Here is a 24111-nt window from a genome sequence, read left to right as displayed (position 1 = left end):
TGGATACAACCCTGTCCCAGTATCATCTCAGCTTGCTCAGCTGAATGTGGACAATGAGTAAATTTGCACATCATTTGCATATCATTTGAATCCTGAAGATAGGTACCTAGGTGTAATGCGTGTAGACTTATTTTTAAGGACTGCATTTTGTAACAAGTAAGAAAGAACCAATACAAAAGTAAAAACTAGTAGGCTGTGGGTTGCTTGAGATTAAAAGTTATCTCCATCAGCAGAAACAAAAATTCCACTGGCATTCTCCAGTGTACCAGAATAAATAGGTCATCTTTACCTTTTAAGACTTTTCAACATTAGTGGTGTCAATTCCCCAATGAGAATATGTGGAAGTCCTCTGAAACAATACAGGAGCTAGAATTAACTGATTTTGATGTCTGTTGCTTTCATTATTTCATGAACACAAAACTGATGGCCATTAACAGCATCCAGAATCAGGTCTGGCCAAATGCCCTACATGTTTTATCAGAGGACAATCTTGGAAAAAAGTAAAGAACTCTACTAAGAGTGCATTTAGAATCATTGAATTGTTAAGACCATCGAGTCCAACCTTTAATGCACAATATATTAAAACAATATTGTAATACATATGTGGAAAATCTGTGTCAACAGGCTTCTCTTATAAAAGAGTTCCCTTGGCTACATATCAGTGCCACAGACAAGAAAAGTATTTGAAAATACCACTTTTCAGGTTAGCAAACCAAACTCCATTTTAATTATAACCAGTTGATTATCCAACATGGTACCTCAGCAAGAAAATTCCAAATTAACAAAAATTCCTTAACCTCTCAGTAGCTAGAACTTATCCCACAAAACCAATGCTTAATATGTTGTCCTTTTGTCTCTCACCACAATTTTTTTTTTGCACTGTGTAGCAATGTGGTTTTGTAAGCAACAGCTCAGGTATGAACTTGCCAACTTTCAAATTTTAATAGAGAACGCTCCCTCATCTTTTATTTTTATCTACAACCAATAGTTGCTGTTTTAGCTATTTAGGAAAAACAAGAGATGTGTCTGTAAGTTTTAAAATTTCACATCTATTTTAACGCAAAATTAGGAAGAAATACAACTCATTCCCAAAAATCAATAAACATATTCCTGTGAAAAAGTAAGGAGAGACAGAGCCCTGTTTAAGCTGTGTGAAACAGTGTCGGTTGATAAAGGCTCCGAAAGCACAGGTATCCCAGACATCACAAGCTGTAATGATGTGTTAACCCTGGTGACAGCCAGAATAGAAGGGTCAGAGGTTCAGCTGGCATCCCTGGGGGTGATCCTTCAAGGTGAATTTGAGACTCATTGACAGAGCAGCCCAGTAAAACTGACACTGCAGTCTAGGAAATGTATATGTTACAAAGATGAAGCACTGCCTTTTTCTTGAACTTTTTATTCATAGCAGTAGAAGAAATGGCCTTTGTTAAGATGGCTAAAGTAGGGAGAGCAAGCTTCACTACAGCTGAAATCCTAAAAGTGAACATTTTAAAATATCACCTTCTATTTCTGAAGTGGAAATAACTAGCAAAGCAGGCTGACAGGTTGATTTACTCTGGTTGCTCCAGCTGCTCTTAATTTTGCAAATTTTAAAAGTGATCTGCCCATGTCCTACTTAAAATGTTCAGACTGCTGAAGTTAAGGTTTCTCCTCCTGCTGAAAAACCTGTTACAACCACCTACACTTATTAACCTCAAGAATAATAGATACAACAGCCTTCACTTTTAGATGACAAAAGCAGAGTAACAGCTGTCACCTCCAGTTGCATGATTTCTAATATTTGAGAATGACAATGCAAAAGATATCGGCAAGACAGATGACACGTGAATTTTCTTCGCAGAAAGCCTTATTAGAACAAAAATTGAGAATCAATATGGCATTTGTCCACAAACCTCCAACTGGAATACCTTAAGTACCTTAATGACAAACAAGCCAATAAAAACAAGAAGTGAAGCAGTAAAAACACTTGCAACAAAAAGGTGAAGAACATCAACTCGTTTAGCACACCAAACAAGAGGCTTTTCTCTTGCTATAAATTCCACTATACACTTTCTTGGAGAGGGTGAAACATGAGTCTCAGGAAAGACAGTGGTAATACTCACACTGATTTCAGTAATGCCAGACTTTCACACCCAGAGTTCAGGATGTGTGCAAAGTGCACTTCAGTGAAACACTCTAACCACAGTCACTGTGAATGAAAACTTCCCAGGATTACAGTTATGCAAAGTGCCTTCTATACAAACATTCCTAGTTTATTAAAAACCTCTGAGATCCTTGAATACAAGGGACAATAACCTTCAAACCACTTAAACCCTTCAGCATGACTTGAAAGATAAAGAGAGGTTCTCTTTAAAATTACAGAAAATCTCTGAGTATTTGTAGGTGGGCTAGATTCTGCAAGTATTATACCATCACAAGCACCTAGACTGGAGCATGGCCTGAACATGAAAGCAGAGATATGACTCTACTGTTTTACCTTCCAAAAACAGAGCCTATTTATGACTTAGGATGTAATAACACTTTGCACTTTGGCTACGCGGCATAACACACCTTTGTTGCAACAGTGTCAGGCTGCTTCCCATGTACGAATTCAGACCCACAACTCGTGAAATGCTGAATAAGAAGAACCAAACAACTTCAAGGCTTGCCCAAAATGGCACAGGAAGATTGCAGCAGCCCAAGCAATCTGCTTTGCTTAGCTGGCAGACTTTCTACCTCAAGGCAATCTTTCCTTCACTGCACAATAATTTTCTCTGTAGGAAAATGTTTTGCAGCACAAAGCTTAGAAATTGTGTTGCAATGACTGTATAGCCTTATGGTAAAAGCAGATCTTTAATTCTATGCAGTGTACAGGTCTGCCAGAGAGCAGGACCACTCATTTCTGGAATACATACCATGCACCATGAAATTGCTTCCATCAGGCACCTGCAGCTCCTGTGGTAACACTTTACCCTGAACAAGCAATTTTTTCCCTATTTGATTTGCATCAGGTCTTACTCCAAGAGAAATGTTCCAACTGGGCACCAGAGTTCAAAGAAGTCCTAAGAGACAAATGATTTCATATATTCGGATCTTGAGAGCAAGATCAGCAGAGTTTGAAACGTGTGGCATGGTGGAGAGAAGTCCAAGCCATCATGTCAACTTCTTTCAAACACCTGACATTCTGAATGGCATAGACACTTTGAAAAACAATGATGCAAAAACCCCACAAAATTACAGTGAAGAGATCTTGATCCATCATCATTTTGGTCAAGGAACCAAACTACACATTTTGTGAAGGAAGGCAAAATTACTTAAGCATACAAATCTCCATGGCTAGTTTCAAAATTCCATGTGGCACTAGAAATATTTCAAGATACGCACCAGGAAAGCATTTTACTTTCTCATGGTTTACTTTTTTTTAACAGCATTATTTTCCCTGCAAAATTAGTGGGTTTTATTCACTCTTAAACTGATTCACTTCTCCCCCCTCTGTCTCTGTGTAATTTACTCTTTCCCCATGAGGCCAGAACCAGGAGGCCTCACAGAGGCAAGCAGACAACTGACAACAGCAGCAGACAGAGGCAAAAGCAAAGCTGCTGAGTTAGAAAAAATAATAAGAGTATAAATAGATCCAAGTATAACTAACCACCCACACTTCTATGTTAAATAAAAGAACGATCTTTATGTGACCGCTTGCCAAACAGATTCTTGTTAGACAACGATTTTTCAGGAGGATTAAAAAAAAAAATCAATTAATTGCTCAGCGTAGCATGAGTATTAGCAAGAATTATTTTACATCTAGACAAAGAAAGAAATCAGCTTTTTTTTTTTTCCTTTCCCTTTTAAGGAGGACAACCGTAAGAAGGCAGACTTGGTCCTGCATAATATTACACAGGAGTCTGGAATAACACCCTGCAATGTGTGTGCTGGTCCCACACTGCTGCACGTGGTGAACATCTAAACTTGGCAGCAAGTAATTGTGAGTATATTATTACCTGGAGAGAGAGAAGTACTCTGTTGGGTTGAGGAAACCCAAGAACTGAAAAATTATTATTTTTGAAGTGCTGTGATTTGGACTAGACTTTTCATATATCCAGAAGCATCACAGGAAACTCAGTAAGGCAAAACTATCCAAACAAAGTGAAATAAGCAAAAGTGAAGTTGACAGAACTTTCAAAAAGTAGACCAAAAAATCAAAGCAAACCAAACAAGAAGCTCTAATCACTTACATCTGTTCAAGGCTCCAAAAACGGGCACTGTTCTTCTCTACTATTTTTATTCTACATTTTTCTTTTGATTATGAGAACATAATATGTGCAAACTCAGCACACAGATTGTTGAGGTTTTATTAAACATGCTTTTAGAGTTAGTGTCATTTTTGCTTTACAAAAGTAATTCCTAAAATAAGCATGATACACAATAAAGTCTCAGTTAGCAGTTACCCGATATTTAGATTTTAAGTGACAACATGTGGCTGCTGTGGTGTGCAAGCGACCAGGAATATCAAAAATGCCAAGTACAATCAAATTTATAAGGTCCACTAGAGACTTTCAAGAACAAAAATGTACTTTTTTTTTTTTCCTCCCCTCCCTATCCCCCCAACTGGAGAGGGTTTCAGTGTTTGGAAAGCCATGAACACAGCGAGGAGCAGGGTTGCTCTGCTTCAATCTACAGACTTGCCACAAATAATACTTTGATTTCTGTAGGATATTTGTGTATTAAAAGGTCTCTCATGCTTTACTAATGGAAATATCCCTCTGCATGACTATAAAGTAAACATAAATAGAGTAAAAAATCAAGTTAACTGCTCAGAGGTCCAGGAGTCTGCGCGAAAGAACCCTGGAATGCAGAGGATTTGTACTGCTTTTTTTTGCACATTTGACCTGTAGGGATCCTAAGTCCCACGTCCAGTGGCCTGAACTCTACTCTAAACCTGTTTTCTGCCTGTGCACCAGTGGCACACTTCCCTGGGTGAGTCCTCATGTTCAGTGTGACAGATTCATAAAAGCCTCTGGAAGCCTGATTTTTTCCAATATTGCTTTGCTTGTCATTGTTTCTGCTCATGCTGAGGAAGCAGAGAAAGTAGAAAGTACAGCACTCCCTAAGGGGGTGGGGAGAACAGTGTTCCCAGAAAGGGATTTTTAACTTAGAGGAGGATGTCCACACTCTATATGTAAGATTTCCCTGCAGCTGATGAAGGGAGGGGAAGAGAAGAATTAACTTTATAAAACCAATCTCCATCTTTATTGTCTGTAATATAAACAAAGGCTCCTTTCCTGACTGCTTAAAAAAACTAACCAAACAAAAATGTTTCTTTTTCATTAGGAGAATAAAATGAATGGAGAAATAATTTCCCTCCCACATCCTTTTTTCATCTCTCTTGCCCATCCAAAAAAACCCCAATAACGAGACTGTCAGCCAAACAAAACAAGGAATTTACTTTCTCAGCATAATAAATCACCTTTGCTCCTAACCATCGAAATCATAAAGTCCTACACGCCCTGCATAGCTCAAGTAACCTAGTCTGAGATACCAACCACCTGGCTTTTTATTATTTTTTTAAAGAAAAGCTTCCCAGACACCATTTCTACAATTTCAGATGGTCCCAGAGGTTCAAAACTCTCAATAAGCTGTTTTAACAAGAAAATCCTGATAGTCTAATGTCTAGGCCTGTGGATGTCTCAAAACTCAAGATATCTAACACATACTCTATTTGCTGCAGGCATTTATTTTCTTTTACTATCTAGGTCATCAGTTCATGACTAGGGACAAAAGAAACCTGTGGTGAATTTTGACTCAATGAGGAGTGTTCAAATTCCAGTAAGTCCACAGAGTATCTGCAAAAGAACTCCATTCTTTTCACTTTACTTTTATAATTGAAAAGAGAAATTGGCATAAAATAAAGCTGACTGTAGAAAAATACATACTTATTCCACATTAAAGTACTTTTCACTACTGCTGGGTGAAACAATAGTGAGAAACCATAGTTATGCATGTCTAATGCTGAACTTTTCAAGTGGTGAGAAGACAAAAACAGCTGAAGCAAAGTGCTCCACTGATGCAAAAGAACATTTTTGAAAGTTGTGAGAAAAACTAGAAGGAACAGATACTGTTATCTGTAGGGTCAAATATGATCAGCAGTAACTTGGTTTAAAAAGCCAGCAAGTTTAATGACCACAGGAAGCCTTTTTACCTAATTCAATCTAATGCTGAATTATGATGATTTTTAATTCCAGCACTTTCAGTTAGCGTGAACACAGTCAATAAATCTGATAACCTCACACAGTAGGTTTCACTACTACCAGGCATGTTCTTGGGAACACAGAAGGTCAGTTTAGCCCTAAATGCAAAATCTAGTCTCTGTGATAGCCAGCACAAGCCCTGGTGTACTCCTCAGTCCACAGATGTTTGACACTGGGCCACCCTTTTAGCCTGTGTCATGATGCTCCTTCTCTTTCCCCTAATTCCACAGACCAACATCATCCTTTGGAGATGTCTGCTGAGAAGACACATTGCAACAAGTATGAACCAATGCACGTCTTAGCCCACCCAGCAACCCTGCACAGAAGCTTCAGGGCTAATAACGAGCCCTTTAAACCAACTAGAACAATGCTGGGCATTGATTATGACCCAAATACTTCAGACCAACAGGCTTTTTCCTTGCCATGTTCCCGCAGCAGACGGAGAAATCATCTTGCCCACCAAGTACTCAGGACAGCTGAGCTACAGAGAAGGGAATGATGTCCACACGGGCATTTTCAGGTCGTTTGGCTTGGCACGTGGAGCCTCTGAAGCCAAGGCAGGCCCGCTTTGCCCATGCCCCCAGCGCAGCAGAAGCTGTGTGGCCGTGTTAGTCCCGTGCCGTGCCGGAGCGGCCCAGCCTGTCTCTCAGCAGGGCTTGTTAGCTCAGGCTCGGCGCCACAGTAACCGCTGCCATATGGCTCCTGGTCGGCTCAGAGAGCGAGCTGAACGAGCTCACATCTGCCTGACGAGGCCTGCCTGCAGAGCTGAGCTCTCTTTACGACGGCAAACCTGAAATAAAGGCTGCGAGGGGAGAATCTTGTAATAATTTGGGGTTTTCAACCCACATTTGCTTCGGTGCTCGCTTGCAGGAACGCAAGCTCTCGCTGTTTAATGGCCGTGGTCAGGGTTGGAAGCTACTCGTGGATGTGGTGGAGATGAGAAGTGTTGTTTCAAAGGGCTAAGCCTGAAAAATGAAGTGAGTACGGTAAGGCTCCAAATAGGATGGAAGAAGTGAAAGAGAATGAATACAAAAATAAAAGTCTGATATTTTCTCCTCTTTGTGTTAGCCCAGACTATTAGATTTTTTTACAGCCTTCCAAGATGAGCATGGTCCTCTGTAGGAGAAGGTAATAGGTTTCAGGGCTCAGCCAAAAACCCCACAAACAATGTACAAAGTGATGCAACAAATGCTAATGAAAGATTAATGTACCAATGAAAAGAGCTTGGATAAGCCTATGATAATTAAAAAAATGACATGGGAAGGAGAAGTGTCAGAGTCAGAAGTCAGAAGATACCCTGACAACTCTGTCTTAACAGAGTGGTTGTGCAGATATGGAAACTGGACTGGTTTAGACATGGCAGGGGGAGAGGCAGGCACACAGTCAGAACTGAGGAGAGAGATGGGAAAGGTGTCCAGATGATAAGGCAGGGGACAGTACAAGTACATGCCAAGATCAGAACACCAAACAGGGGAGAAATGATCCAGAAGACACAAAGATTTGTGGAATCTGGAGAGCAGAGAGATTTCAGCAGGAACAACAGGGACCCTGACACAGAGCTTTAAGCGTGAACACAGAAAAACAATGTCACATTTTGGAAAAAATAAGGGGGAGAAACAGCAGGATTGAGAGTCATTCTCACTGTCCTCTGGGACAACCGTGTAGTTCCAAATTATTTTTCACAATCTTTTGCATTTTTTCCCCCTTGGGGTGCCAAGTTAACTCACAGCAGCTCCTGCTGTGTCACCAGGGGAAACAATATTTATCAGCAGAAGAAACATAAAACATTAACAAAAACTACTCTTGATCCTCAAGGAAGCCAGCATTGTAGGGATCAGGAGATGAAGGAAAAAGAGAGGTGAAGTGGGAAGCCAACCCTCCCAGGGAGTGAAAAAAAGAGACAGAAAAAAGAAAAAGGACTCAGAAGAAAGGAAATTGCTGGGGGAGGCAGCAAATACATATTGGGAATCAGAAAAAAAAAAAAATACACTTCTCTTTCTAACCCTCCAGGGGCATATAGGAAATTGCTGCTTGCCCTCTAATCTGCCCCAAAAAAGAAAAACAATTAAAATGAAATAAAACCCTGAACTGTAAGTCCTTGCTCCCCACCTTACCCTCACCCCCACTGCTTTGTGTGCTGTGCACCCAGGCCACGATCCTTCATGCAGCTCTCCATAGGACAGACAATGTTGCCATCAGAATTACATCCCCTACTGGAACATGCATTCTTCTGCTGTGTATCTAAAATACACAATTATGGGAAACTAAGTAGTTTAGAGATTAACAACTGATAAATACATGAAAAAGAGAGGAGGCCAGAAAAAGAGGAATGGAGAAGAAAGAAATAAGGATAAACATCTTGAATTAATTTGGAGTGGCACCATAACAGTATGGTTTCTGTCAGGAGCATTGCTGCTCTAATGGGTTGAGACTGTTACTCCACACAGCACACACCAACAAATTCAATCACTTTTTGTTTTCCTTCTCTTGATTCACCTCCCCGTTGCAATTTTTCCCACTGCAATTTAACTTTGGAAAGAAAGACCCCTTTCCTAAACAAGGAATTAATTCCTGCTTTTTCCACTGTTCCCTCCAATATAATCAACCCTTTCTTTTCCTTTCTAACTAACATCTTCCATTTCTTTTTTCTTTCTTCTCATGATCGAGGTCACATCAGCTATGTAGTTTTAAACATCCTGAAGCACAATGAGGCTATGACTGGTCTCCACCAAGAAGAATGAATGTAGTTCTCTTTGACAATTCATTAACAAAAAAATTTGGGGCAAATAAATAAAACATCTTCCTCGGGATGGTACCATTCAGGAAGTTTTCCTGTCACAGCAGAAGATCAGAGGCTTTGTTTTCACATTTTGTAAAAAAACATTTTCATCACTCACACATGTAAAAATAGCATTGTGTAAGATGTAATAAATGCTCTGCATTTGTGATATTATTTAAGGGCCAGGAAATGAAATGGGAATTGAGAATTTAAGTTACAACCTATCTAAAATAAGAGTGTAAGTCATTCAAAACTGTTGATGTCACATGACAGCCACACAAAAAAGGAATGAAAACCTGTATGCATTATTCATCTTGTAACTTTGATCTTTAAAGCTAAGAAACTTGAACAAGGAAAGATAAATGGCTTCTCAAGCTTTTTCTTTTAAAAATCAAATGAGGATGATTCAGGATAAATGAGAGATAAGAGTTAATACGAAAGAGGGGGAAATTGCAATCACAGTGCTGCACCGGAGTTTCCGTGAAAAGGCTCTGCTTTTTGTATTCAATTACAAAGGATTTTTTTCTTTAGGTACCAGTATCCTTTTTCATGTATATGTAAAAGATTTTACCTATTAAAATTTCATGTTCACGCATAGCTTTTTTCTTCTGCCGCCTAAACCACGACTTGATGTGAACAATTAGGAAGCTTTCTGAAGCATGGGCTACCAGTGGTCATGGGGCAGGGACAGATGCAGCCTTGAAACTCTGACCTCCAAACCTGGCTCAAACATCAGTTTGCTCTGGAGTTTATGCAGGATGTGTATACATTTTCCCCTGGGAAAGTATTGATAATTACAGGCACTCTGACTGCATCCTGATTTTACTGAGGCTTAGTCAATTATGCAGGCATTGCCGCTAAAATAGGAGACAAATTGAGAGACAAATCCAAAAGCACATGGAGGTTGCCCTGTCTAGATGGGAGATCTGCAAAATCCTCTCTGAACGCTCTGCGCTCCTGAGAGCCTGTAATTACTGCCAGTTTTTGCCTAAAGATATGCTCAAAGGCCCCACCATCCTGGTTAGATTACTGATGTCAGCACCTTCTACACAGGCATTTGGGATTCACAAAGGCAGAGCAGTGAGGCAGCTCCTCAAGGGAGGCTCTGAGCAAGCCTAATGCAGACAGGCACCGCCACATCCCTCCCAGATCACAGCACACCAGCCATTTGCACCCACGGCAGAGCCAGACGGGGAATGCCTTTACATCCCAGCACACCGCAGGAGAGTTTGCTCATCCGAGCTTCCAAATTGGTACCTCCACGCAAGCTGATACCACTAATCAGATGATAGAGCCAGACAGGCTGGATGGATGCAAGCACTCGGTGTGAGGTGGAGGAAACAGACGGGGGAATGAGGTCAAAATGTAATGGTAATGGCGTGTGGTAGGAAGGCAGTGGGAACACCATATGAAAAGCAGTGGGAGGTTTCTGGAGTACAACAGGAAGATGGGTGAGAAGTGAATGAAGGCACACTGGATTCACAGGCTTACAAGCAGCCAGTATTCACTGTGATTATCGTGAGTGCCCGAGCAAGTCATTGCTAATGGTACTCCCAGCCACTGCCTCTCCTGCCAACTGCATTCAGACACGATACATGGGGAAAGACCAAACCTAGTGATTACAGCAGTCAGCAGAAACTACACTGATTGCACTTCCTCCTCAGCCCGAGGGAATGCAAACTCACAGCTTTTGGCACCAAGGTGACACATGTGGCTACGCCCTAATGACGCTGTGCTGCCATGCAAAAAGGATGGCTAGACTGATGGGGCTGGGAGCAGAGCTGTTCCTGGTGAGGATACCTAGAGTCCTGGCCTAGATCCTCACTCCAAGCAATGAGTGGGGCTATGAACTTCAGAGATGCCAAGTGTGTCAACACCATGAGGGGCTGGAAATGGAACCAGGAACTTCCCCACCCTGGTGAGCAACCTTCTCTGTCACTCGCAGGCATAACCTTGCATCTCCTTTCTCCACCATGTCTCAGCTCCAAGAGGAGCATGAAACAGCATCTCCTAGTGCAGATGGATCACTTCAGAAATTTAAGAAATACATTTGAGCTTTACATTGCCTACAGCGAGAAATTAGAGCTATTCACTGGACTGCAATAAGGAACTCTTTTTCAGCTCTATATATTACAGGAGGGATTCTTGATTTGGCAGTAATCCCAGGAGAAAAATTAACTAGATGAGCACAGAATCACACTAGTTCTGCTCTGTCCTCCTGATAACTGTTTTTCAGCTCAATAAATTAAGTGAAAGGTAAGCATTTGCTTCACGGGCAAGACCGTCATTCCCGCTCGGTTTGTAATATATGGAGAGGGATTAGCCACATCAAGCACATGCTCTCATACCGTGGTGTAAAGAGCACACACGAGAATAATCATTTTTAGGTCCAGTGCACTGAGAAAACTGTTTACAGACAACACATTCAAGAGCTGAGAGAAAAACTTTTTGATGATAATTCTTCATCAGATGCACTGAGCATCATGTGTGCACTAAAGAACCTACGCCGAGCCTCACTTGTGCTAACACTGAGCCCTACTGGGAGAGCTGTGCTTAAATAAAAGGTCTGTTTCTATAATCCCCATCACAGAAAGCTGTGCCCATACCCTAACTCTCACTTCTTATTTGTTCCATTCACTAGTTTATAACCTGAAAGACATGCACATTTATTTCTCCTCAAAGCACATTTATTTGCCCTACAAATGGACCAAAACCATGCAAAGACTACTTTGATTTTTTATTATCTCACCTATATAAACATATCGATTTCCTTAACCCTACCCAGGACAAAATAATGTTTTCTTTTTATTGCATTCCTGAGGAAGTTGTGCCTTAACTTGCATCTTATTTATCTGCTATTTATCCACATATTTTGCTTTAAACCCTCTGCCAGGAACCAAGCTTCCACCTCAGTTTCTCTAGCCCCCTTAATACTCAGTTTGTGAAGTCCAGTTCTGCTGACTCACAGATCAAGTGTCACTGCAGATGAGAAAAAAGCTTCCATATATTAAAAAAAGGTTGCTCCATAGACATATCTTCTTGAAGAAAGTATATATATGGATCAAAAAAGAGATGCCAAGCATCATTCCTTATTAAAAAAAAAAGGACAACCTTAATGTTTATTTTGAATCTCTTGTTAGAAAGGAAAGCATTAATATGAAATGCTTCAAACAGCCTTTGACAGAGAACTCTCAAAACTGCAATGAGTCAAAGATCAACAGGCCTTTAAGAATTAAAACAACTGGAAATGCTTTAGAAGTGGAGCCATCCACGTTTTTTCATTGATTAAATGCCCACTGGTATTACATACATATGGAACACCAACACATATAGTTGCACCTTTCCTGATCTGGTAATTTTATGGCTCAAAAAGAGGAAAGTAACAAAAGTAAATTGTATTATGGAAATTTACAGCCACCAAGTCAATTAAAATTTTACCATCAAGTGAATGTAGGTGTTCATTTTAAATACAGATACTTATATGAAAAAAAAAAAATAAAAGGTTCATTTAATGAAAAAATGAAATCTTTCACTTCAACCCCAGCAATTCATCCTCATTTCAGCTTTTGTACCTTTTAATCTTTTATGTTCCTATTGCTAAAGTGAAACTGAAATGCCTTAAAGGAGACAAGTGAACAGAAATGGAATAATTCTAAGTCAGGTTTCAAAATTAATATTTTTTTTCCCATCTGCCCTTTAGAAAGTTGTCCATTCCAAGCTCCCAATCTCCTGTACCCTCCCAGGCACTAGCAAGATAATACCGAAGGTTACTGCAAAGCTGTAAAGAGGTACATCTGAAGGTATATTTATCCACTTGGCAAGATCCTGCTACAGCTGTAAGAGGATGCAAATGTGCATTACAACGTGGGTTCAGTCTCAGCCCATGTGAGAAAGCACCCATGATATTAATAGTGCTGCCTAAGACAATGCCAGGCAAATAGGAAATAAATGGATGCAGTTTTGCTGAGCTATGGCCCCACTGCTAATTTACACCGCTGAAAACACTCACTTGGGTACATGAAACAAGTGTATATCTACACCTGCATCAAAACTCTTTTTCATTTCTTTTTTTTTTTTACAGGAGGAGAAACTGGTGACACAGGATAACTTTCCCAGATGTCACGGTGAAAAGAATACTATGTAGGTGAGTGTTTGATACAATCACCAGAAAAGAAAACCAAACTGAGGGGCTTTATTTCATCCTAAGAACAGTTTTTGAAGAGTACAGGTGGCACTGCCAGTCACTGATAGCTACTTTTGTTCTGGGTATGTCTTTGTTCCAGCAGCTGGAAGAGCAGTTTTCATGTATAACAAAAGAAATGTACTTAATAGGAAACACCTGAAAATCCTTCAAGAGAATAAACTACAGCAATAGAAAATGCAAGGTTAGAAAGCACTTCCTGGGGGAAAAAAAAAAGGTAGCACTAGAATCTTCTCTTTATCTCAGGTCAATTGACTTGTCACAGTGGAAAGGATATTTGAAAAGGAAATTGCAAGTTCTTAGCAAGTATGATTGGAAGAACTGAGTTAATAGCCAGCAATCAGTATAGGTTTGGTAGGGTACTTAAAAATTTAAATGTATGCATACGCCACAACTGCAGAACGCCTGAGCTTTGTCTTGTTTGCAAAAAAAAAAACAAAACAAAAACCCCAAATGGAATAACAGGAAATTTAAATCTCAAACAAAAATGGTAATTTTTTTGCTCAGGTTGCTGGGGTTTAAGTGTACTTCCAATAAACATTTCCCTCCTTTCAGTATATAATTGAGGCATATAAATGGTATGTGCCTCTGATCTTGTTTTGCGCTTGTAAACCTTCCAGTACCAACAGGATCCTAGACGTGTGTGCTTTCAGAGGATACAGTTTCTCACCATATGGGAAGATGTTTTGTATCACCACATTGGCAGCATATAAATGAGTTTTGAACTCCCTTTTTTTGCTGCCATTTCTGCAAGACATTTAGGTTCATTAGCTTATTGTTTCCCATGTCAAAGACTAAAAAATGGGTAGTTTTCTGATTTGAGATGCTGCTTTATTTTATCTTGAATAATCTAATCGTGCACTGCTTTCAGCAAGCTACAGATACAAATGAGTATGACAACACCACTAATTAGAAAACAGCTTAATTTGAGATGGCAGGATAAGCCATCATCTCTCTAAAGAAATGTGTCTATATCCTCAGCCCCTTTTCAGCCTTTCTAATACAACACCCAGATTTTCTGCATGTATTATTTTCAAAGGAATTGCAAAAGAAGGTCTCACTGAGACTACTCCTAATTCCTCTTTCCAACCGAAGAAGGCAGATATTACAGGTTGCAGAAATCTGTAGGTGGATGAAAGGTAAGGAAATTACAGGACAGTGACGAATATAATGAATTTCATTTCCACAAGCTTCTAATTCCTCTGAGGAAGAGAGGAACATAGGTTTTGCATGGGTCTCTTTAACAAATGAATGCATACCCTGCAATGAAGTAGGATGAGATGAGAGGATACATTTCCAAGCTAAATGCAAACTAGCCCTTGGCTGTGAGGCAAGGAAAGAACACATCCTCTCAAGCACAGCTCAGCTGGATGCCCACGTGCTCAGGAGCCGAGTAATCCCAGATCAGTTGATTTTTGTGCTGTTTGCAGAACTTTTTATACTTACTGTGATTCTCTCATCTTTGTCATCTAGAGGGGTCCCATCTTTCTTCCACGATATAGTCGGTTCTGGGTGACCTCTTGGGGGCTGACATTCCATCACTGCAGGTTCACCCACAGCTACCATCACATCGGAGGGATTTTGTCTGAAGTCATCCCGTAGAACTGAAAGAATAAAGAAAACGAAGCAAAAAAATTACCCAACAATACACCAATAGTACAGAAAAGTGTTTTGTTTTGGCCTTTAATGCTGCCTGTTGTCATTGCACTTTATATCAGTGAACATATCAGTTAATGAACATCATTTGGCATCTATAGATGGTCTCTGGTACTTCCACACAGTAACACAGAAAACCCATGTACAACTCTTACTTAACTTCCAACATACAAGCCAAGCGACAGAGGGCTGCAAGAAAGCTAGAGAGGGGCTTTTTACAAGAGCATGTAGTGATAGAAAAAGGGACAACAGCTTTGAACTGAAAGAGGGCAGGCTCAGATTCAGTATTAGGAAGAAATTAATTACTGGGAGGATGGTGAGGCACTGGAACAAGTTGCCCTGAGAGGCTGTGGATGCCCCATCTGAGGCAGTGTTCAAATCCAGGTTGGATGGGGCTCTGAACAACCTGGACTAGTGGAAGGTCTCCCTGCTCATGGCAGGGGGGTTGGAACTGGATGATCTTTAAGGTCCCTTCAAACCCAAATCATTCTATGATTCCTTTCACAGTTGAAGACGGCACAATTTCTTCTGCTCAGGTGACTTGGGGATAAGCACTGAAGCGACTGCTTTGTGTCCCTTTTTTTTTCTGAGATAAAAGGTCAGCCTGCCAAATAACTCAAAGGTTTATGGTTAAAGATTGGCTGCTGGCCTTATGAACTGCCCCCATCCCTGAATTTATGGCAAAAATGAATACACTAACCAAAACTCCCAGTTCTCTGATGACACTACAAGACGCTGAACACTTGTCCAGCCTCAGCCAAACTCATCTCTGCAATCTGGCTTGTGTCTTTTTCAAGGAGAAATATTAACAATCCTTACTGATCTCCAGGAGCCATCACTTAGCCTAAGCCAGGACCACATCCCTTAATTGGAAGAAGTCAATTTTGCCACCTTTACATAGGTTTTTATTTTTGCTACATTACTAGACTTTGTTCTTTCTCAGCATTTCACCAAGCCCAGGCCTAGGAAACTCTAGTTTCCTCCAGTCACCCACTGTGAAATTTATCAATAGCTGTGTGGTTGTTTTTCTTTTTGGGAGAGGAGAGGAGAGACTGTACCCAGCAGACCACTACACAGGGGCACAGTTTAACAGAATAATGGCATCCCTAAGTAAGGGGCATTAGGTTTAATCTAAAAATAACTAAGATGATAACAAATATAACATTCTAGTTCTCTCTGCTGCTGTTGCTCCACACATACTGGAAAAGGATAAGGCAATGGGAATGCACACTACAATCTTAGGATTTTTAGAAAGCTGTATGTCATTCTTGCTACCAGCAACGATCCTGTGTCAACAGTAAATAGTGCCAAGAATCAGCAGTAAAAAAATATATCCCCCCAGCCATGGACCACAGATATATGGACATCCACTACTGAATAGAGGTTTGGTTGTTAGTGCTGCTTCCAAGTGAGGTGTGATTTACTGTCAGTTGTTAAGGAATGTGGTTGTGCTCAGGGACTGGCAGGTACAGCACTACCACCAAAACATTCCTCTCTCTAAGATCTTGCATGCTGTTAAGACCTTTTAAAATGGTCAGCAGGCAAATGGGTCATCTACTTCGGGCCAGAGGTCATGCATTTTCCTCACATCTGCTTCCTGCAATGCTATCGCATCCAAAACGAAGGAGGGGAGAAAAAATTATTTGTAGTTTTTTGTTTTGGAGGACTACTGGCAAATCGACCTGTCAATAATCAGTAGGACTGTCTTTGATTCTTTCCTCTCAAGTACACGTTCCTTACATTCTATCCCCCACCATTCAGTAGCTACAGTCACGGGCCTGTGTCTCCAGTCTGTCTCACTCTAATGTAATACACAACAGGGAAAGTTCCACATTGATACAGGAGTGTAGACAGGAATCAAAAGCAATAAATAAATAGTGGCATTTTGCCACTATTATAGGAAAAAGATACAATTTCTGGAAGTAATGAAGAATATCTCTGTACCAGTAAGACCTGAATACAGTAGAGATCTCACCAGACAGCATCAGAATTTACCAATCCCTTTCCATACTAAAGCATTGACATTTTAAAATATTTCAGTTCAACGACTGAAATTTCTGGATGCCCTGGAATCAGGAGATACTAATGCACTGAAAAAAGGATAATCAAGGGTGAAATGTCTGTATCACTTCAATAACACAAACTAATAAATCAGAATGATAGGACAAATGAAGAAATTATAGGATATTTTAGGTTGAAAGGGACTTCTTGAGGTCATCTAGTCTACAACAATGAGATGCTACTGGATAGAACATGTTCTCTTGGACAGACAAGGGCTCTTGAAGAGACCTAGTGTAGACAGTTTATTAAAAGAAAGAAACAACACAACAAATAAAACATGTACCTATTGCTTCCCATACAAAAGCCTGAGAAAGCATGCTCCATCTAAGGACAAAGAATTTCTCTCTCTAAAAGCAAAAATCATGGATATTTTCCTAATATGAACTTGGGGAAAACCGAAAATATTTTCAGCTATAACTTCAATTGATGTTACATCTAGAGGAAAGAATATGTTCACAAAGAGGAGAATGATGTCACTCTTAGTTATTCAGAAAAGACCAATCCTTTAAGCTCCCCTTCTGCTTTCAAGAAGACTTTATTAACTTAAACCCACATTCTCTTACCGCTTCCTTACTATATTCCCCTTTATATTGATGCATCAAAATTGGATGCTTCAAATTATTTTTAGTTATGGAAGCATTAAAACACCACTCACGTACACTGAGAACGTTATATATCCTTATTCCATTGATACTGAACATGGCATTAATGACCAGATGTAATTTCTTGTGTTCCCAAGCAACCCTCAAGCCACCCAGACACAGTAAATCACGTAGCATAAGTGGCTAAGTTGACACTGCTTCTACTGAAGTCAAAGATGTTTTTCTATTTACTTTAATACTTTAGAGACTTGATCTGGCTTAGAACCACTGGTCACCATATTACTTCTTTTTTTTTTTTCCCCTTCCAATTCTCCAAACTAAAGAATATAAAAGCAGAAGGAACAGAAATTGCCCTAAGTTCTGAAAAAGACCCCATACATCCAGTTCCCTTTGCCAACAGCACATGAAAGTGCAGAAGAGTTTATTTGCTAAGCCACAGTTCTATTGCAACACAATAAAAGGGGTGTTTTGACCATGAGTAAGAAGCCTCTTATTACTGCTGAAGATTGTATCACTTGGATAAAATCTAAGAGACATATAAAAAGAAGCACCCTTAAGTTTAAAAAAAATTAAATCAAGTGATCTTAATGAGCCATAACTGCTTTTTAAGTCTGAGAGACACCATAAATCTAAGAGGAAAGCACCTCAGATGGCTTTAGCATCTCTGAAGTAACAAAGAAGTCCAGTGCTTGCATAATAAAAACAAATTACTTCTGTAATTCCTCCACTCCTTAGTCCTATAATAGCTTTACAAGCACAGTACTTTGTCTGCAAACCAAGACCTTTCACAAATTAACCATTTCTTAATAGAACGCCCTAGGAGGACCTCAAAGGTCCAGGCCACAGATACATCAAAACAAGTATTTTTTTTCCCATTTACTATGAATTATTTTGGCTCTAACATTACATAATGAAATGCTAACAAAATGTAATCCATTAGAGATTACTCCACAGATAGCCATCATGTAATTATTTTTGCAGCTCTAAACTAGATGCATGTTCTGGTTTTTTGCTGTTTTTTTTTTTTTGCCTCAGGCCCTGGCAATCGTCGCATGAAGTTATAAATCTAAAATTTTCATCCCTAACTGAAAAAACCCTTATTTTTTTTTCTTTTCTGTCCTTCATAGTCAAGGCTCACTGTAAATTGAGAATGCATTTCCTTTTGAAGATATATTAGAAGTACACTTTGCAATCCAGTACAGCAAACGCTTTCAGTCACCAAACGGTCAAATTTCTCCACAGCCACCTCTTTCTACACATGTGCAGCTGGAATGAAAATAGATACACTAAGAGGCTGTTTGGTTTTTTTGAGTTTTAAAAGAAATTCTGTGTAGAATCTTCACAGGTATAACACCCCCTCCTCTGCCCACCCCACCCTCCTATTTCTGACAGACCAGAGTTATAAAGGTTGACATTTCACCTAATATCTTCTAAAATATAATGAACAGTGGTTGTTAGCATTGTCACTGCACAGCTAGGACAAATCCATGATCTCGCTGTGTGAACATGCTGAACTATCCAGCTTCAGGAGCAACTTTTGTAACTCCACTTAGAAGTCAACTGCTCACACAACTACTTCATATCGTGTACTATTGAGTCACCTAAAAAGTTTTACTTCCCCCGGAGAATCTTTCTCAGAGAAGAAGGGAACTGGCAATCACTCGAGGAGACATTTTTTTGACAAGCAACATAAGTAGAGACAGCATTTTTTTGGTGTAAACCCTAAACAAGGCTTTGCAAAATGCAGCACCCACTGTTTTTTTCCTTCAGGTCTTTGTTGGCTACTATAAAAGAGAGTATGAAGTCACTACTGGGTGAAATAGGAGGAAGGCAGGCAGGAGTTTTTTGCCTATATACATCATAGATAATTAAGAAAGATTGTTGCTCCAGTTTATCTTTAAATAACTGTGATTCAAAAGTGATAAAGAAAACACAAGAAAAAAATTAACCAACCAGAAAGTTCTAGTCAATACTTGAAAATAATGAATATTTAAGGAACACACTATTTACCATCATACATTTTGGATATCATGCCTTAACAGGTGGTATCATGCAAGATCTGGAAGTAAAAAAATCTCCTGAAAATTTTGATTACAGGTCTATTCTAGCACAGACACTTCATGCTGGATCAGTTCAAAGCAGTGCACCAGAACACATCTGGGACCCCTAATCAACCCAGATCTTACAGCCATGGTCACCCAGAGGAAGACAGGGAAATGAAGGTGCTGGAGAAACAGTTTCTTAGTCAGACCAAGGCAATCTTAATAAATTTCAAATCTTATAAAAGACATCACTCAGACTTGGTTCCCACTAACTCTCCTGCACCCTCCCAGACAAAGCACACTATTTTGCAAGTCTACATTGCTAGAGACTGGCGAGACAAAGCATCTCACAGCTGGGTAACAGGAGAGATCCCAACAATTCCCACTCTTTCATCAGGAAGATCATCTGAATCTTTCTCTGAATAGCAGTAGCATATGCCTCAAAAATGGGGGGAAAAAAGGAAAAAAAGTGAAATAAATAGAAGAGATGCTCATTCCTCACATTCCTTTAGAAAACAACCACACCTCAGCTAATGAGCAAGTTTCCAGCAGCAAACAAAACTATCCCAACATCAAACAAGCTAAAGCTGGGTAATGCAACCTTAATGGCCCACTGTCCTGTCTTTCGGCTGATTTTGTTAAAACTCCCATGTAACAGATCCTAATTTTCTTTAATACCCACCAGCTTTATTATTTTAACTCCTGCAAATATTTAAAAAGTATTTCCATGCTTCCCTTTTCTTCCCCAACAAAACAGCAGTATTTATAAACAAAGTTTCCACCTAATACTTAATCTGACTAACAAAATATGACAAACAAAACAACAAAAATGAGAACTTGCTTTAAAATGCTGTGAAATGAGGAAAACAGAAATGAGATTCAGGTGGTTATATAAATCCTCTAATCCCATGAAGCTGTAATCAAAGAGAAACTAATTATTTCTTAGTCAGGACTGAGGTGTTATTCAAAAGCAGAATTGTTCCTGTAATTTAGGACCAGCAATGATCCCTTTTCCCCACTACCTCCTGAACTTGTAATTCAAATTTAGTGAGACACACCAGACATTTTTGGCATTCAAATATATTATAAGATGGTTGTCAGTTGGAATAGGGCTTCAGACCAGGTGCTTAATTTTAATTACAACTAACTTAAGCATCAGCCAGAATTATGGTACCTTGTTTAAAGACTTTCCTGGCATGAAATTTATACAGATGTCAGGATACAGTTTTTAATACATGCATGCCACTAACAGGAAAGTGTTGGAGCACCTAATTAAGTTAAAAAGAAAAAAAAAAAAGCCATACATTATCAGATTTAAGTCAACATATGTGTTACCACAGTATATTTTATAGCTTATTAAACTGTTATCTGGTTTTACCAAAAGCCTTGATCATTTACAAATGAGAAATATTCTTTTTCTGAAGAAACCTCCCTAATAGTCTCCATGTAGTCATATAAAACTAAAGGAAATACTTGTTCCCTGAAAAAAATCCTTTCCTTTCCTTTCTGAACGTGTTAAAACCAGGTTAACACTGGTGTTAACTACAATACACAGTCATTAAAACGGAACAGAAGGAGTAGGGCTATAAATACTCAGAAATTACTGTTATGATCATTTAACAAGACCACTCATGTAATACAGGCAATAATTTTATGCAGTGACTGAGTCCAGCAACTGGACTGCAATTGCACTGAATGTTTCAAAAGATGTCACAGTTCTACAAGGCCTCCAAGAGGCAGGGGGTCACAGCCAGCACGCCCAGGGTTCCTCACTTCCATAATTTCCATTTCTTATACGTTTTCCAACTTGGAGCACTTTGACCTCTTTCTACCCCTTCCTCAGCTGGACAAAAAGCCTTCTACAGGCAAGCAGATGCCAATCAGTTCACTGTCTTGATCTCTAATACACTTTCAGCCTTCTCTGAGCTTCAACGCTGTAGAAGCACCAGACACACGGCCAGGTCTCTGACAGCACAGGACATCCCTGACTGCACAGTCTGAGAATTCACACTCAACAGGCTTCCAGACAGCAGAGACTGCTCACTGTAAAGAGGCTGATCATAAAGCAATGACCATGATTGACATCTTCACAGTAGAGATCAAGTCTGAATCTTCGGCTAATCGTTTATGACAACACATTCAATGTAATGTATTCACACAGTGCTGTCTTGCTCCACTTTAAACTCTGCCCTTTAGCAAACCTTACTACCCCAAAGACTGAAGAAACAAAAGTACTTTAAAGTCAAATGTTGGTTTTTTGCTTAATATTCATATGTATTAGCATGAATTAGTTCAGCTCTGGACCAGAATCTCTGTAATTGAGCTCACAGCATCATACATACTTCTATTTTAACATCTCCTTTAGTTAAAGGAAACAACCATCAAAACCCCTCAGAAAAACAACTGTATTTTTTGTACTCTGCTACCACTGAGATCAATTAATTTAGTTTAAACAGGTGGTTCATAAACACTTCCTCCATGATGAAGGGTTAATGAATGCAAGAAAAGATTTGAAAAGGTCCTTTCTTTCAGACATTTCAAAAATTTAAGATCTGCCTTTTATTATTATGCTCTTTCTTGTGCTAACATTTCATATTGCCAATGATTTATTTTTAAGAACTTTTAAGATTTTGGTAGACACTGCAAGAGATATACAGAAATGTTAACAGTAACTTAAATTTGGAAGACTTAAGAGTGCTAAAGAATAGCATTATTTAACTTGAATGAATGAAAAAGAAATAATGAGATAATTAGAGATTGAATGGTGTGCATAGAATGCTTTAAACAATTCTGGGAAGAGTTGTTCAGAAAACCTGTATTGCTACTACCCAGTAACACAGGATTTCCAACAGTGGGAAATTGCCTATTTCTCACCAAACATGAAGATCTGATAAAGATTTTACTGAATCTCACACCACATTCTGCTATAAGAATGCTAACAGAGTGAAGGTGTCAGGAAGCAGCATTAAGTTCATGTTACATTCCTATGTAATTTAGTATTGACATTATTAGTACTGCCTCGCTGATGACACCAGTAGAGAGCACTGACAGTTAAAGCAGCAAAGAAACAACTTTGTTTTAACAATGCTAAACAGAACCAAGGCACAATCCAAAACTAGCTGAAATAGAGTTAAATATAAATATAAATACAGGTGATAGAAATAGCAGCAGTGAAATTAGATCACACTTCTGAAATATTAACAAAATGTACTGTCGCCATTACTGTATCCTTTAATTTGTTTGAGAACAGATGCTCTCCAAAGAATTATGTTTTCCATTGATTGCTTTTCCTCTGCCTGGCAGAAAAGGACCTCAGGGTGCTGGTGGACAGCAGCTGAACATGAGTCATCAGTGTGCCCAGGTGGCCACAAAGGCCAATGGCATCCTGGCCTGTTCCAGCAATAGTGTGGTCAGCAGGACTGTCCCCTGCACTGGGCACTGGTGAGGCCACACCTCGAATCCTGTGTCCAGTTTTGGGTCCCTCACTACAAGAAAGACCTTGAGGTGCTGGAGCGTGTCCAGAGAAGGGCAAGGGAGCTGGGGAAGGGTCTGGAGACCAAGTCCTGTGAGGAGCTGCTGAGGGAGCTGGGGGTGTTTAGCCTGGAGAAAAGGAGGCTCAGGGGGGACCTCATCACTCTCTACAACTATCTGAAAGGAGGCTGTAGCCAGGTAAAGCTTGGTCTCTTCTCCCACGTAACAAGTGACAAGGACAAGAGGAAACAGCCTCAAGTTGCACCAGGGGAAGTTTAGACTGGATAATAGGAAAAAAATTCTTTGCTGAAAGGATGATCAGGCATTGGAACAGGAAGTGGTAAAGTCACCATCCCTGGAGGTATTTAAAAGACATGCATATGTGGCACTTGGGGACATAGTTTAGTGGTGGACTTGGTTGTGCTTGGTTAATGATCTTATAGGTCTTTTTCAACCTAAACCATTCTATGATTCCAACCAGTATGATCAGATCAGGGAATCTTCATATCTACTAAGGTCAATAGTTACCATCTGTGGGAAGTGTCGTTCCCTAATACACTCAGCAATACATGTTAGCAAACACAAAACCAGCACCCTTCTAATTCATTAATCAAAGAACTCCAAGAGTGCTGCACCTACTAGATGACATCTTTTAAAAGGTGCTGATGACAAATACAAGTCAAATGGTTGAATCAAGCAATATACTACACTGAAAAAGCAGTTAGGTATTTAGGCGTTTGGCAATAAACATATGACTGCACATAAAGGCTCTAAAATAAACATATTTATTGTCATTCGTTACTGTAATTAAGAAACTTAGACTTGTCAACAGAAAGAAATTCATGCTTAAGGAGCAGGTTGCAAGAAAAAAGACTTCCAAGTAAAAACCACTGCCTGCAAGTTACTGATGATCATGACAAAAATTTATGGAAACCACTCACAATGTCAATTTTATTTCACTAGTTTAAGATTTGGGCTTTAAGTATTGCCAGGAATCTTACTGGGAGACACAGCTGTCAACCCGCAACAATACTTCCGTGTGTGGAAAGGAAATTGTAAATGGATTAGACGATGA

At 39.6% G+C, this 24111-nt stretch overlaps 1 protein-coding gene across 1 annotated transcript in view; it reads right to left on the bottom strand.

The window, feature by feature from the left end:
- Positions 1 to 24111, bottom strand: part of ROBO1 (roundabout guidance receptor 1) — a 703140-nt gene that overhangs the window by 97247 nt on the left and 581782 nt on the right. Inside the window, 1 exon segment of the mRNA XM_050332388.1 lies at positions 14651 to 14808. Coding sequence (XP_050188345.1) covers positions 14651 to 14808 — 158 coding nt within the window.

This window comes from Myiozetetes cayanensis, unplaced genomic scaffold (assembly GCF_022539395.1).
Source record: "Myiozetetes cayanensis isolate MyiCay16 unplaced genomic scaffold, myiCay2020 scf5-8, whole genome shotgun sequence".
In the NCBI taxonomy this organism is placed as follows: Eukaryota; Metazoa; Chordata; class Aves; order Passeriformes; family Tyrannidae; genus Myiozetetes; species Myiozetetes cayanensis.
The sequence above is the reverse complement of the archived record's forward strand: the minus strand, read 5'-3'. Positions and strand labels throughout refer to the sequence as shown.